Source organism: Macaca fascicularis, chromosome 4, assembly GCF_037993035.2.
Source record: "Macaca fascicularis isolate 582-1 chromosome 4, T2T-MFA8v1.1".
Classification (NCBI taxonomy): Eukaryota; Metazoa; Chordata; class Mammalia; order Primates; family Cercopithecidae; genus Macaca; species Macaca fascicularis.
The window spans coordinates 59058107-59074816 of NC_088378.1; the positions used below are offsets into that span (position 1 = coordinate 59058107).

Genomic DNA, 16710 nt, shown 5'->3' on the forward strand with positions numbered 1-16710 from the left:
AGAGTCGAGGTTTCGCCATGTTGGTCAGGCTAGTCTCGAACTCCTGACCTCATGTGATCCACCTGCCTCAGCCTCCCAAAGTGCTGGTGTTACAGGCGTGAGCCACCATGCCTGGCCGTCTTTAATTCATTTTTATGTATTCTATCAAACATTGACTTGAATGTTATTTGGGGTTAATATATGTACATTACATGTGAGTGATTTTTTTGACTGGACTTTGACTTAACCTATTCCCTTATTTTCTGATTTAGAGTAACAGACATAAACCTGGGGAAGCTGGTGCGAGGGGATGCCCATGAATGTTTTGTTTCACCTGTTGCCAAAGCTGTAATTGAACTTCTTGAAAAATCAGGTAGGATGCTCCTTGAGAAATGCTGCTGTTTTCTATTTATTGGTATTTACATTTTTTAAAATAAGGATTTGTTTGGGGAAGAATTAAATTTTTTAAATTATTATTCTGATATCCTTTTAAGATGTTTCTAGAAGATTCTAATTGAACATAGAAGTGCTATTTCACTTTGACTTTATTTTTCTCATCTTTTGGGAGATACAGATGAATACCTAGAAACTTTTTCTAGTAAGACTATCTTATAAATTAAAAGAAAAATTAGTTGAGATAAATGATTAGCCCTGTTTTAAACATGCTCAGTTTCTCTCGTGAAACAGTTCAAAATAACCACAGTAAAATATGCTTCCAGTTGCAGCTTACTAAATCTGTCAATGTGTAGGCTTAGATAAGATTTACATTGAAGACTTCAATGAGGCCAGGCACAGTGGCTCATGCCTATAATCTCAGTGCTAGGCAAGGCCAAGGTGAGAGGATCACTTCAGGGCAGGTTGAGACCAGCCTGGACAAACATAGTGAGACCTTATCTCTATAAAAAATTTAAAAATTAGCTGGGTATGGTGATGTGCACCTGTAGTCCCAGCTATGCTGGAGGCTGAGGTGGGAGGATCTCTTGAGCCCAGGAGTTTGAGGTTACAGTGAGCTATGTTTGCACCAATGCACTCTAGCCTGGGTGACATAGCAAGACCCTGCCTCAAAAAAACAAAAAAAAAAAAAAAAAAAGAGAAAAATGAAGAAGCCAATAGATGTAGTTTAGGGCATGGGAACCTAGGTTGGGATTTATTGGTGAGCAGCTTGCTTTTCAGTAGTCAGGACTTACTTTCCATTGTTGTCCCCTTGACTTGGCATTTTTATGTCAATGAAATAGAAATTAATATTTTCTCTTTCTTCATCGTTAAATTTAATGAGTAAATTACTACCAAGTATTTATATATTTAAGGGCTTTCTAGCTGAGAACATAAAGATTCAACTAACTGGGCAGGTGCAGTGGCTTACACCTGTAATCCCAGTGCTTTGTGGAACCAAGGTGGGAGGACTGCTTGAGCCCAGGAATTTGAGACTAGCTTGGGAAACATAGGGAGACTCCATCTCTACAAAAAAACAATTTTTTTTTAATTAGCCAGGTGTGGTGGCATGTGCCTGTGGTCCCAGCTACCCGGGAGGCTGAGGTAGGAGAATTGCTGGAGCCTGGGAGGTCAAGGCTGCAATGAGCTGTGATCACACCACAGCATTCCATCCTGGGCAACAAGCAAGAGCCTATCTGGAAAAAAAAAAAAATTCAATTAACTAAATATTTTTCTCTACTCCAATTTGAATAGAAACGAGGCAAATGCCCCTTCCTACCCCTGAACATGCAACAATCAAAGAAGAATTTCAAAAATAGATGGCAAAGTTTTATTAAAAGCTAACATTCAGGATATATATGCCCTTTGGGCAGTAATATTAAGCTCAAATCTATGAAATAATCCATATATAAAGTGCTTTTTCATTACATGGATGATCAAGATGAAGATTCTGAGCCACTTCATCAGAAAGTACTCAAAGAAAAGAGTAAATTAGGCTGGTAAATTATAGTTATATATTGTGGAAAGAATAGGAATTGGAACCAGAAGGGTTTGAATAGATAATTTTTGCTGATTATAACACCCCACTCCTAGTTCATTGTCATTGTAGGTTGGTGCTGAAAAAGGTCAAGTTTTAAAAGGGTTTTTTGAGACAGTCTTGCTCTATTGCCCAGGCTGGAGTGCAGTGGCGCCCTCTTGGCTCACTGAAACCTCCACCTCCTGGATTCCAGTGATTGTCCTGCCTCAGCCTTCCAAGAAGCTGGGATTACAGGCATGTGCCACGATGCCCAGCTAATTTTTCGTGTTTTTAGTGGAGACGGGGTTTTACCATGTTGGCCAGGCTGGTCTTGAACTCCTAACCTGGAGTGATCTGCCTGTCTCAGCCTCCCAAAGTGCTGAAATTATAGGCGTGAGCCACTGCACCTAGCCTAAAAGGGTTTTTTTTTTTTCAAGTTAAAGTTTTGAAAGGAAAGATCTGAAGTTTTGAGTATAATATCGAATTTTCATTTGGTTAGTAGGTGTCAACCTAGATGGAAAGAAGATTTTGGTAGTAGGGGCCCATGGGTCTTTGGAAGCTGCTCTACAATGCCTGTTCCAGAGAAAAGGGTCCATGACAATGAGTTCCCAGTGGAAAACACCCCAGCTTCAAAGGAAGGTAAATTTCATGTTGGAAATATATCATCTTGAAGGCTTATGTTAGAACAGAAGAAAGTCTAGAAATGTCTAAGCTAAGCGCTTAATTCAAGAAGTTAGAGGAAGAAAATTGAATAGACCCATATCCATTAAAGACATTGAATCAATCTACTCACCAAACAAACAAACAAGAAAAGGCAACAGGTGGTTTTACAAATGAGCTCTATCAAACAAAGAACAGATCATTCTAATACAATCCTTTTCTTTAGCAAATGGAAAAAGAAGGAACATGGCCAAACAGACTTTATGAGTGCCAAAACCAAACAAGGACAAGATGCTAAAGGAAAATTAACAGGCCAGTTTCAGCTGTGAATATAAATGAAATAATCATGAGCGAAATCTGAGAACACCAAATACAGCACAAGTTAGGTTTATTTTAGGATTCCCAGGTGATTGAACATGAGAAAATCTATCACTGTAATTCACCACATTATGATTAAAAACTAAATTCTCACCATAGTAAGTACAGAACAGTCATTTGGTAAATCTAGTATTCATTATGACCTTTTGAAAGTAATTATAATTTTGATGAAAATTATTAAGAAGACCTATATAAAAGCAGAAGTATCATCTTCATGGAGAAGATGCAATGTCTTAAAGATATTAATTGTCTGCAGACTCCTGACATATTTTTTGTAGAATTTGACAATCTGATTCTGAAATCCAAATGGAAGCATAAAGGACAGAGAGAGTCAAGACAATTTTGTGGAAAAACTAGGTGGGAGACATTCCCAACCACATGGTGTGAATTATTAAGCACTTACAGTAATTAGGATAATATGGTAGACAAACAGACTATCAGAACAGAAGAAAGTGGAAATTTATGCATATATGGAAGCTTGAGAGCAGGTACTACAGATCAATGGGGAAAAGATTAACGATTAAAGGCCGGGCGTGGTGGCTCATGCCTGTAATCCCAGCACTTTGGGAGGCTGAGTTGGTCGAATCACTTGAGCTCAGGAGTTTCAGACCAGCCTGGCCAATATGGTGAAACACCATCTCTACTAAAAATACAAAAAAATTGGCCAGGCGTGTCAGTGCAAGCTTGTAATCCCAGCTACTCAGGAAGCTGAGGCAGGAGAATCGCTTGAACCCAGGAGGCAGGGGTTGCAGTGAGCTGCGATCGTGCCACTGCACTCCAGCCTGGGTAGCAGAGTGAGACTGTGTCTCAAAAAAAAAAAAGAAAAACCAAACAAACAAAAAACTAAAACATTAACTATTCAAAATCATGCTGACTTAACTAGTTATGTATATGAGTCTAGCATAGGATTGCTAACCTGATACTACATATTAAAAAAATCACTTCTATGTTAAAATACCTAAATGTGGAAAGCAAAACTGTAAAATTTATAGAAAAAAATACAGGCGTATGCATTTAAGATGTTGGCATTGGAAGGATAGCTTAAGAGACCCCAAAAGCACAGATTGCTAAAGAAAAGATACATAAATCTGACTACATCCAAATTTTTAAAAACCCCGAAGTTTTTCTTTCTGAAAAGAAGTTCTTAAAAAAGTGAAAAGACAGCTATAGTGTAGAAGATATTTACAACAAACATTTAGCCAGCAATTAGTATTTTATAAAAGATTCCTACAAATCAGTGAGACAAAGACAATCTGTTAGAAAAACGGACACACGACAGGCCACTAACAGATGAGGAATCTGAGGTTTAAAAGACACGTGAAAAGCTGTCTGGTTTCCTACTGTTTTTGCTCACCAGTCATATTGGCAGTAGGTAAAAAGTGCCAGTTAGACATATTGACAAATGTCTGGAGCCCTGGGAATTCATATATTGCTGGCAGGAGTTTAAATTTGAAAGAGGCATTTTGGAAAGCAGTTTAATGGAGTTTCAGCTACTCTTTGACTCAGGAATTTCACTCTAAATATATATCATATGGCTGGGCACGGTAGCTCACCCCTGTAATTCCAGCACTTTGGGAGGCTGAGGTGTGCAGACCACCTGAGGTCAGGGATTCAAGACCAGCCTGACCAACATGGAGAAACCCCATCTCTACTAAATATACAAAATTAGCCAGATGTGGTGGTGCATGCCTGTAATCCCAGCTATTCGGGAGGCTGAGGCAGGAGAATCGCTTGAATCTGGGAGGCAGAGGTTGCAGTGAGCCGAGATCACGCCATTGCACTCCAGCCTGGGCAACAAGAGCGAAACTCCATCTCAAAATATAATAATAATAATAATAAAAAGTATATATGTAAACATCATAGACAAAACTTGCCCATATATATACAAAGGTGTGTTTACAAATGGTCAGAGCAGCATGTTTATAGTGCAAAAAGTTTTGTTTGTTTGTTTAAGACAGAGGGGCGGTGGTGATTCTGTGGGTCTTGGCCCCTTTCTGCTGTCAGGGCTGAGTTGGCTCCCTGAGTTGGTGAAAGCAGTATCCAGCCAGGTGCAAGGGAGGCGGGGGCAGGATTTCGCCTTTACTGATGGGCAGGCCACAGGTCCCCTGTAGAACGGTGACTCTTGAATATTGAGAGGACGGTATCCCTCCCTGAGCGTCTTCTGGAGCTTGATGACCACTAGGGAGTGTATCAAAGTCACGTGCACCAAATATGTTACTGGTGGCAGCTATTCAAGTTATCCCGAGTTCGTGCTGGTGTACCCGTACAGGTCTGCAGCAACTTCAGCTCTTGCCTCCTCAGAAGAAAGAATTGGACTGAGGGCCATAAGATAGAAGGAGAGACTGAGGCAATTTTCAGAGGAGGACGGAAAGTCTAGCAAAAAGCTCTAGAACAGTAAGGAAGGGAAAGAAGGAAAGTACAACTTGGAAGAGGGCCAAGCAGGCAACTTGCAAAACCAAGTACACCGCAACAAGTCTTTAAACAGTGACCTAAATGCCCATCAGCGTGAATGGATAAATCAGTATAGTTGCACATAGAGTATGCATAGACATATGTTCCTAAAACAGAATGATATACAAGCAGTGAAAATTAATAAACTAGAGCTGTAGATAGCAACATGTTTTTTTATTTTGTTTTTTGTTTGTTTGTTTGTTTGAGATAAAGCCTCACTCTATCCCCCAGGCTGGAGTGCAGTGGCACGATCTCGGCTCACTGCAACCTCTGTCTCTTGGGTTCAAGTGATTCTTCTGCCTCAGCCTCCTGAGTAGCTGGGACTACAGGTGTGCGCCACCATGCCCAGCTAATTTTTGTATTTTTAGTAGAGACGGGGTTTCCCCATGTTGGCCAGGCTGGTCTGGAACTCCTGACCCCAGGTGATCCGCCCACCTCAACCTCCCAAAGTGCTGAGATTACAGGCATGAGCCACCGTGCCCAGGCCGGAAGAATTTTTAAAACACTGTTCAGTGAACAAAGACCCAATCTGCAGAAGGATGTATTTCATATAACACCATTTATATATGTCTGAAAGCAACACAGCATATATATATGTAATCTAATACATACATGCATATAATATGTATTATATATAATCCTTATATATATATAGAATCAATATATATATTTAGGTCAGGACATTTAGATCACTGTTGAATATATATTAGGATTATATATAATATATATTATATTATTATGTATTAATTATTTAATCCTAATATATGTATATTAGGATTCCATGCAAATGAAGTAAAAATATAAAGAAATAATGCAAACTGCAAACCAAATCCGAAAAGCATTTATTGAAGCAAGGATGTGGATATAGATGGAAAGAAAACCTAGACACCTTCACACCTTTTTTCTTAAACTGGGCAATAGGTGTTGTCTAGGTATGTTAGGATATTGTTTTCCATTTTTATGTCTGAAATGATTGTTTTTCATTTTTAAAAATGACAGTACAGCTCACAGATTTCAAGCAAAGTGAAGTTTTAAATGAATGCATTAAGTACAATCAGTTACTACAGAACGTGATCTAAAAATACATGTTCCTCATGTTGCAGAGTGAGAATGGAAATGAGGAGTAAATTGTAATCCTGCCAGGGAAGCCAGGTGTCTCAGCAGATTTGGACTCTTTGCATGGCAGGTGGATCTAATTTATGTAATGCTTGGGTTAAGACAGCTCAGGAAGGCAGCCTTGCAATGAAACCTGAACCTGTGTGCGTTTTTAGCAGTCACCGCGTGGTGGCAGCCTATCCAAGAAAATTCAAGGGCAATAGTTTGCTCTTGAGAGCCTAGAAATTTTTATTTGGAAGCTCAGTGGAAGAGGAAAATAAACCTTGCCCTGCACTGAACAGCTGTGGTGAAGAGAGAAAATACCTTCCTTGGCAATTGAATGTTTTCGCAGCTGTCACAGATACTTTTGCTAGTTGTATCTGTATTTTTGAAAAACAAAGACATTTTTCAAAGTACTTTTTTATTACGGGAATAAATCACCTTGTCTCTGTACTTTGGGATGAATCTCATCCGAACTTTGAGAATGATTAAGTGACTTCACTTTCTGGAGAAGCTAGTCATTGGGTAACATTCTTGTTTTCATATGTACCAGAAGGTTCTCTTTCATAGTTGATGTTGCACACACGTTTTTTTCCCCTAAGTCCTTGGTATTTATAGTGGCACCACTGCAAATGTTAGAGGCGGTCAACTTTCATTCTTATTATTGCTTCATCTTTGTGGCCAAAAACATGGGAAGAAATGTTCATGGCCCCACCCCATACTTGTCCCCCCTCTACCTGGCCTACCTGCCTATGTCAGGCTCCTGTCCCACCACAAACGACAGCCTGTGTCTTTCATGTTAGCAGCTAGTCTTTCACTAGCCACATACCTCCCCATAACCCATATGCCTCCCTGTGTCTGCCTGACATTTGAATTGTCACTATTCTTGTGTTGTAATTTTATAAGAAGAGTGTATGGGGCAGAAAACCCTTGCCATTCATTTCCTGAGTAGGAATTCTAGCCTTCCTTGGAGTCGTGGTAATGTGGAGCCATGGTAATATGTGGATTGTACCACTCAATGGCTGTCTGGAGGCCATAGTGGTGCAAAAAGCTACCTAGGCATGGGTTAGTGTCCTAGGGCACCCAATCAGGACAGACTCTGTCCACACCTGGCACACCCTTGGAAAAGCTTCACTGTGAAAAACACTGAAAGTAAAAATTTTAACAACAGATAGGGATTTTTTTCCCCCTTGAGATAGAGGCTCACTCTGTTACCCAGGCTGGAGTGCAGTGGCGCGATCTCGGCTCACTACAACCTCTGCCTCACAGGTTCAAGCGATTCTAATGCCTCAGCCACCTGAGTAGCTGGGATTACAGGCGAGCACCACCATGCCTGGCTAATTTTTATATTTTTAGTAGACGTGGAGTTTCGCCATGTTGGCCAGGCTGGTCTCGAACTCCTGGTCCCAAGTGATCCACCCACATGGCCCTCTCAAAGTGCTGGAATTATAGGCCTGAGATGCTGTGCCCAGCCCAGATGGGGATTTTTGTTGTCCAGTTTAATGAACCAAGAATAAAAGTGCATTTTATGATTATAGTCTCTTCTCCTTATTGGCAATGGTAAAAGAGTTAAGAAAAGAAGAGAACAAGCTTAGGATTATGGCTACTAAGTAGAAGGGCGTTATCTTTGACAAGCATTTCTGATGTGCTTATTTATACCTGACATGGAACAAGACTGCCGGTCCCCTCAACACATCCCTGCTGTGGGACATCTGGCTGGGGAGTTCCAAAGCTGAGGGTGAAAGGTCTGGGCATCGGGTATGACTGTGTAACACTAGAGTTCTATCTACCATCTCTTAAACTATAGGTAGTCTTAGCGGTGTGGGCTGACCTTCTGGTTACCAGGCAGCCTGCTGCAACCACTCAGAACTGCCTTTGAAGGTTTCCAGTCGGGCACAACATTTGTGTTCTCATTAAGCAGTAGAGCGCAGGCTTTGGGGACACACAGCTCTGGGCTCAAGCCTTAGCTTTTGCTGCTCTAAGCCTGTTTCTTCGTGTAGAATGGCAATCGTAATACTCCCTATTGCCGGATGCGGTGGCTCATGCCTGTAATCCCAGCACTTTGGGAGGCCGAGGAGAGCGGATCACGAGCTCAGGAGATCGAGACCATTCTGGCTAACACGGTAAAACCCCGTCTCTACTAAAAATGCAAAAAATTAGCCGGGCGTGGTGGCGGGCGCCTGTAGTCCCAGCTACTCGGGAGGCTGAGGCAGGAGAATGGCGTGAATCCGGGAGGTGGAGCTTGCCGTGAGCCGAGATCGCGCCACTGCACTCCAGCCTGGGCTACAGAGCGAGATTCTGTTTCAAAAAATAATAATAATAATAATAATAATACTTCCTACTTTATGGGGCAGTTGTGGGAATGAAATTAAATACTAATGGGGACTGGGTGCAGTGGCTCACGCCTGTAATCCCAGCACTTTGGGAGGCTGAGGCGGGCAGATTGCTTGAGCCCGGGAGTTTGAGACCAGCCTGGCAACATGGTGAAACCCCATCTCTACAAAAAGTACAAAACTTAGCCAGGCATGGTGGCTGTAGTCCCAGATACTTTGGAGGCTGAGGTGGGATGACCGCCTGAACCTGGGGAGGTCAAGGTTGCAGTGAGCTGAGATTGCACCACTGCACTCCCTGGAGTGCAGGCTGGAGGAAAAGAAATATATGGGCCCATTAGGCAAATGTGGGTCAATTGGGCAAATCACTCAAATCATAAGTAGATAAACTAGTAAAATAGTGTGACTTAGGGTCCCTCACTGGAAGCCTGGTATTACATGCTTCCATTGTGTGGGTAGGGGAAGGAGAAAGTGTCTCTAGCTCTCTGTCTGTGAGGTCTCCCAGCAGAATATTGGCCAAGGGAGTGAAACCAAAAGCAAGACTACCAGGAGACAAAGGAGACAATGTCCCAGAAAGAGGAGGGACTCACCAGAGCAGGTGCCCAGCTTTGGCCAGTCAGGCTCATCTTCCAATCCTCAGTAGATTATTATCAACTTTAAGTGATGTCACAGAGTCCCTTCCTCCAAAACTGTGGACCTCTTCCTTCCCATGCCTCTTGTTACTCGGAAGTCACTCTACTTCCAAACATGTTGGCTGGAGATCCCTGATGCCTGATGGGCCAGTTATTACTTTCAGGCTCTGTAGTTTTAAAGAATAGTTACATCCAGTTAGTTACAAATAGAAATCGATCCTTTCTTTGTCCGTCTATCTAAACGGAAGGATATTCTTTTTTTTTTTTTTTTTTTTTTTTGAGCTGGAGTCTTGCTCTGTTGCCCAAGCTAGAGTGCAGTGGTGCAGTCTTGGCTCACTGCAGCCTCCGCCTCCCGGGTCCAAATGATTCTCCTGCCTCAGCCTCCAGAGTAGCTAGGACTACAGGTGCACACCACCATGCCTGGCTAATTTTTGTATCTTTAGTAGAGACGGGGTTTCACCATGTTGGCAGGATGGTCTTGATCTCCTGACCTTGTGATTCGCCTGCCTTGGCCTCCCAAAGTGCCGGGATTATAGGCATGAGCCACCGCGCCCAGTCGGAAGGATATTTTATGGACACTAATTAGGTATAAAATCTCCATGGAGCCTGAGCATGAAGAATTGAACTTCTTAGGGTTCCACAGAAACCAGAATAGACTTCTGTGTTTGGTAGCTTTGTAACTTAGGCCTATTGGGGTGTATAGTTGAAAATTGAAAATAAATTTCCTGTTCTGTTTCTGAGCATCTTTTCCAGGCTTGGAGATGCATTGAGCATTTCCACGGAGACCCTAGAGGTGGGGAGGGGAAGAACACCTGGGCATTTGTCCAAATTAGCCATATGCTGTGGAGTGTCACATGTCAGGAAGCCAAGGCAGTGGAGCTAGTGCCTTTGGGCAGGGCTAGGGAACCCCCCCGGCCTTTCCTCCACCCAAACGCAGGCCCCCACACCCAGCGTCCTGGGCCCTGCAGGGGAATGACACTGTTGGTATCACTCTCAGGAATGAGTCTAGATTTGGAGATAACCTCTTCCTGACCTCGATGATTTCACTCTGATGCCAAAACCAGTCTGAAGTGGGCGTGGTTTTGCATTTGGCGTTTACAAGGTGGAGTGGTGCCCTCGGCATGGAAGGAAGAGGTAGGCAGGTATGGGCGGGGCCCTGCTCCCTCGGGAGTCTCCTCTGAACCTGTGGTTAGGGCACAGCTGGACAATGCTGAAATGGTCTCCAGCTGGGAGATGAGGTAAACCTCAGCTGCATGCAGAAGAAATAACCTAGAAATCAGAGAAGCGTTTTATTTTGTTTTTCTCAGAGGATCTCATTTCTCCCTCTCCTCCTGAGCACAGAGATCCTCAAACCTGGTATTCACAGAAGGAAAAAATATAGGTCTTTTTCATCTTTGAAGGATCAAAGTGTCTAGGTTTTTTTTTTTTTCTTTTGAGCAAAGCTGAACTATCACAAAGTTCTTTTTAGTTTAAATTTAGTGCATGGCATGGCTCATGAACGGCTTTTAAAAGTGAATTGGAAACTTCTAAATGTACTTGTATTATACATATGAAAGGATGACTTTTTGAAAAAAAGAATAATGTCTATTCCAAACAGGAGAAGGGAGGAACTCTAGCTTTTAAACTGCACTAGATTAGTGAGTTACATGACAATTCTCCTTTGAACAGGATGGAATGCACTGAAAGGAATGTGCTATTGTGACAGTAATGACAGCTAATGTTAATTGACAGAATGGCTACTCTGAACCAGGCACTGTCTTGTACTCCTGTTATCTCAGTGGTCTTCACACTTATTCTGTTAGGCAGGACTGTCATCCTCCCCATATTACAGATGAGGAAACTGAGGCTCAGGAGACTTTGCAAAGATCATGTGATTAAAAGATGGTAGCGGTGGCACAACAGCCTGTATTTTTAACACTGTCCCATGCAGCTCTTATTCTAGATCATCACATAAAGTCTAATCTCTAATCTCGAAAACCAAAAAATCACCTGCCACCTCAGATGAGAGAGACCAAGACCCTAGACACTCGGCTTGTGTTGAATTCACTCTTATTTTATTTTGATGTTTGTAATTCCAGAGCCATGCTTGTTAAGAGAGTTGAGCTGAAGTAGACTGAATGCTGTCCCCTCCCTGAGGCCTGGGGCTCATCACCAGCTATCCAGGCTCCCCTTTCAGAGGGGATGGTGAGCACCTTTGGAAAGGGCAGGGGTGAGCACACAAGACAGCCTCAGTTATGCGAGTTCATTCCCTCCCCTGCCTGCTGTGGGTGAGATGGAGAATAAAAGCGCTGGACCCTCCTGGGCATCACAGCCTCGTGCTCAGTGAGTGACTGAGGTCACCAGTAACCCAGGTCATCAGTAGTGTGGAATTAAGTGCACTGGATAGTGTCGGCCCCTGAGCTTTGTTTGACAGATTTAGGGGGTCAGCTCCCCACTTTCCCCTCTTGCTTCTGTCTGATCATTGCTCTGTTTATTAATACCAGGGAAGAAGGTGAATAGAACTTTTTGGAAAGTCAAAAAAAAAAAATCAGGCCATTATACTTAGCAGTGCTGAGAGAAGGATTTGTGAGATGATATATTCAAACTAATGGGCATAAGACCAAGAAGGGGCTGTGTGGCCTGGTGTGGTGGCTCACGACTATAATCCCAGCACATTGGAAGGCCAAGACGGGCGAATCACGAGGTCGGGAGATGGAGACCGTCCTGGCTAACACGGTGAAACCCTGTCTCTGCTAAAACAAAAACAAAAACAAAAACAAAATTAGCCAGGCGTGGTGGGGGGCACCTGTAGTCCCTGCTACTCGGGAGGCTGAGGCAGGAGAATGGCGTGAACCCATGAGGCGGAGCTTGCAGTGAGCCGAGATCATGTCACTGCACTCCAGCCTGGGCAACAAAAACAAAAAGAAAAACAAAAAACAAGCATGGTGGGAGTGGGTCATGTAATGAATAGACTGATTGGTCTTAGGTGGTTCAGAATTTAAGCTGAGAAACTGAAATTGAGAAGAAATGATGTATTGTTCTTATACCAAATATTTGAGTAAAAATACAATTAAAACACCATCTATCTCCACTTTTCCCAAAAGTACCTCCCTTTTATGATGCCCTTCCCATACCTTATAGGCAAAATATTCTAATTTCAGTCTCAGTGGATTGTGTTCTAAATGTTTGAAGGTTGGTCTGAACATGGAATGTATTTTCTCATAGAGATAATAGTATAAATGGAGTTAGGGTCATGGGATTGCCAAGCCAATTCCACTGCAGTGGAGTCATATAGACCTCCTTTCCGATTTTTCTGTGGGAAACTTCATCTGAAGCTTTAACTCACTTCTTAGCTGTGGGGTAAGTTTCAGCCTCCATGGGGTCTTTGTTACTTTGCAGTCACCTGTGGCCAACCACAAATAAGTCTTTGTGGTCATCAGGGGCCAGATGGGAAAGTGAGGTGTAGACTGCACAAAAGAGAGCCTACCCCAATTCTGGAAGAAGGGCCACAGGCCTGTGTCCTGCAGAGAACAGGCGGGAAGCATCGCCTTCAGCCCACTGGCGGTGGGTCATCTCCCATCTGCTTTTCTGCACCATCAGCAGAGTCTGGCTTCCTTTTCCACCCCTTCTCCAATGTGAATGCTTTTTAAGGACGTGGAATTCGATTTTTTTTTTTTTTTTTTTTTTTGAGACGGAGTTTTGCTTTTCTTGCCCAGGCTGGAGTGCAATGGCATGATCTCAGCTCACCACAATCTCCGCCTCCCGGGTTCAAGTGATTCTCCTGCCTCAGCCTCCTGAGTAGCTGGGATTACAGGCATGTGCCACCTCACCCAGCTAATTTTGTATTTTTAGTAGGGGCAGGGTTTCTCCATGTTGGTCAGGCTGGTCTCAAACTCCTGACCTCAGGTGATCTGCCCACCTCGGCCTCCCAAAGTGCTGGGATTACAGGCATGAGCCACCGCGCCTGGCCAGTATTAGAATCTTTTAATGGGAACGTCTTAAACATAACCTGTGACAATGAAGCACCTTATAATTGTGTGGAGATTTCCTTTTCACAGCTTTTTCATATATGCCTCGCACTCACCTGGCAACCCTGCAAACTGGACATTATGCTCACCAGAGAGCCTTGACCCTGATTGTCGCTGGCAAGGAGCAGTGTCTGGACTTGAATGCAGGTCGCAGGAACTCCACCCATGGTGTTCTCCCACTGCACCTCAATTCCTCACTTTTCAAAGGAGGCAGCGGAGGCCTGGAGAGTTTCTGAAAGGAAATGGAATGCAGAAATCTGTTGATGTGCAATGTGAGACTCAGAACTGAAAAGCATAAATGTCAGGAAATGCAAAGCAGAATTTGCCCTGGCAACGGCAGTTTGCATGAATGCGAAGACGCTGTATGGATGAAAGTTTGTGGCTGGCGGCTCGGGCATGAATCCTTCGGGGTGCTGTTCCTCTAGGACCCTGGCTTGCCTGGTGTTGCCCTGGGAACTGCAACTTGAGCATTTCCTTAGTTTTTGTACTAAAGGAACCAAAATAAGGTATTTTGGTTCTAAGTCTTTGTCATGTGAAGGGAACTTACCGTTACCACCCCCCATCTACACACACATTCTCTCTTGGCCCCACTTTTGAATTTTATGTTTTTCCTAAAGTATAGGGAAGAGAATTATTATTATTATTATTATTTTCTTTTTGAGACGGAGTCTTGCTCTGTCGCCAGGCTGGAGTGCAGTGGTACGATCTCGGCTCACTGCAAGCTCTGCTTCCTGGGTTCAAGTGATTCTCCTGCAGAAGGGAATTATTTTTGATGAGTCATTAAAGTATATCCATTCCCAGAATGGTGTTTCAGTTTTCCTTTTATCATCTGTCACGACTTTTTTAAGTGTGAAGCTTACTTCCAGAAGAATTGTCTTTTCCAGCATTTTGGATACAACTAAATATCTTTGATATTTTCTTCTCATATGTTAAGCAGTAAATTAAGTTGAATGGTGAAGTTAGAGGTGAACTTAGGAACATTTAGGAAAAGGAAGGTCGCTTACTATTTTTTAGGGGAAAAATTTGGCAGATAAATGCTGTACTCCCAATTCCCAGATGTCCATTTGGCTTGTACTCATTTTGATTTATGAAATAATCATAAGAAATGTCTTAAAATTTTAAAAGCCAATAATTTGTTCTACTAATCACAGAAATAAAAGAAATACACCCAATTCCTGAAAGGAAAAAAATTCTCCCAGGATGAGATCACTGGGTGGACATGAAGTGGGTAAAATACCTTTTGCTGCAATTGTCATCCCCTTATCTTGCCAAAGTATGACAACATCTGAATGAAGATGGTTTGACATTCTTAGTTTAGAGTAGTTATACTATTATTTTAACATTCCTATTTAATGGTATGCTTAATACTGCAGAGAAAGGTGGATATGGATTCATAGCTTCGAAGCAATAATCTTATGCTCAATGTTCATTTAATTTCAAATACAAAGTTAGACATTTAGAGTTTAAAAAATTAATGAATAGGCTGGGTATGGTGGCTCACGCCTGTAATCCCAGCGCTTTGGGAGGCCGAGGCAGGCAGATCACGAGGTCAAGAGTTTGAGACCAGCCTGACCAACATGGGGAAACCCCATCTCTACTAAAAATACAAAAAGTATCCGGGTGTGGTGGTGGGCGCCTATAATCCCAGCTACTCAGGAGGCTGAGACAGGAGAATCGTTGAACCCGGGAGGTGGAGGTTGCAGTGACCTGAGATTGTGCCACTGCGCTCCAGCCTGGGCCATAGAGTGAGAGTCCATCTAAAAAAAAAAAAAAAAAAAAAAAAATATATATATATATATATATATATATATATATATACACACACACACACACACACACACAAAATATATATTATATATACTATATAACATTATATATTTAGATATTTTGTGTATATATATATAAATGAATAAACAGGGCATCTGCTCATGAATGCTCAGGCAGTCTGCCTGAATGAAATCTCCATTTGCAGGCAACACACTCTACAGAAATGGCAGGACTGTATCAGGCATGGTTCCTAATGCCCATTTCTGTAGCAAAGTCACCAGTGATTCCTAATTGCCAAAAGTGTATTTTTTGCGTTAATCCTGCTTGACCACGGCTGTCATATCAACCTGTTGTCCACACCCTTTTCCCTTGGCCTGAATGAAAATGCCCCTTCCTAGCTCCTGGGCCACCGGGACATGATGGTCTCCATCATGTGTTCCTTATCTCTAACCATTGAAGATTAGTGCTCCCCAAGGATGTCTGTTAACCCATTTTCCTTCCCATTCTGCCAGTTTCCCTTGGGGAATCCACACTTCTGGTTTTAACCATCACCTAAATGCTGTGTGTCCCGACCCGCATCCTCATGCTCCCAGGCCATTCTCAGTTCCAGACCTGGGCACCCAGCTTCCTACAGATGCCTCCTCAGTATCTTGCTTTTCTTCCTACCTCCTCTAAGGCATTCTCAATCCAGCTTCCAGAGGAATCTTCCTAAAACACATCTGACTGTGTGAGCCACACACTGTAGCCCAACCTGATAGCTTCTTTTCTATATTAAGAAAAAGTGTGGCTGGGTGCAGTGGCTCACGCCTGTAATCCCAGCACTTTGCGGGGCTGAGGCTGGCTGATCACGAGGTCAGGAGATCGAGATCATCCTGGCTAACATGGTGAAACCCCGTCTCTACTAAAAATACAAAAAATTAGCCGGGCGCGGTGACAGGCACCTGTAGTCCCAGTTGCTCGGGAGGCTGAGGCAGGACAATGGCGTGAACCCAGGAGGCGACGCTTGCAGTGAACCGAGATCGTGCCACCGTACTCCAGCCTGGGCGACAGAGTGAAGACTCTGTCTCAAAAAAAAAAAAAAGAAAAGAAAAAGAAAAAGTGCACACCTTTTGACATCTGATAAAAGTGATGTTTTTCTTAGAAAACTGACTTCTAACTCTTTATAGAAACTTTGCCACAAGGTAGTCTAGGAGTCCCCTTGCTACCTAAGATTTTCATGGACATGCCCTGTCTGATCATAAAGTACTGTATGCCAGGCACAGTGGCTCACGCCTGTAATCCCAGCACTTTGGAAGCCCCAGGCCGGGATCACTTGAGCCCAGGAATTCAAGACCAGCCTGGACAACATGGTGAAACCCTGTCTCTACAAAAAACATTTAAAAAACAAAATGAACCAGGCATGGTGGAGCACATTTATAGCCCCAGCTACTTGGAGGCTGAGGTGGGAGGATCGCTTAAGCCCA

General features: G+C 43.0%; 1 protein-coding gene across 20 annotated transcripts in view; it reads left to right on the forward strand.

Moving 5' to 3' along the window:
- The window catches only part of MTHFD1L (methylenetetrahydrofolate dehydrogenase (NADP+ dependent) 1 like), a 232212-nt gene that overhangs the window by 18799 nt on the left and 196703 nt on the right, over positions 1-16710 (forward strand). For 8 of the 20 annotated variants that reach the window (XR_012433541.1, XM_005552135.5, XM_074037271.1 and 5 more), the window contains 2 exons: positions 252-352; positions 2427-2566. Coding sequence is in view for 10 of the 20 variants with exons in the window: in XM_005552135.5 (XP_005552192.3) it covers positions 252-352; positions 2427-2566 (241 nt within the window). In the remaining 10 variants the exon portion in view is untranslated. The remainder of the gene's footprint in view (positions 1-251; positions 353-2426; positions 2567-16710) is intronic. The other 12 variants (XR_012433542.1, XM_005552137.5, XM_074037272.1 and 9 more) reach the window with 2 other exon arrangements.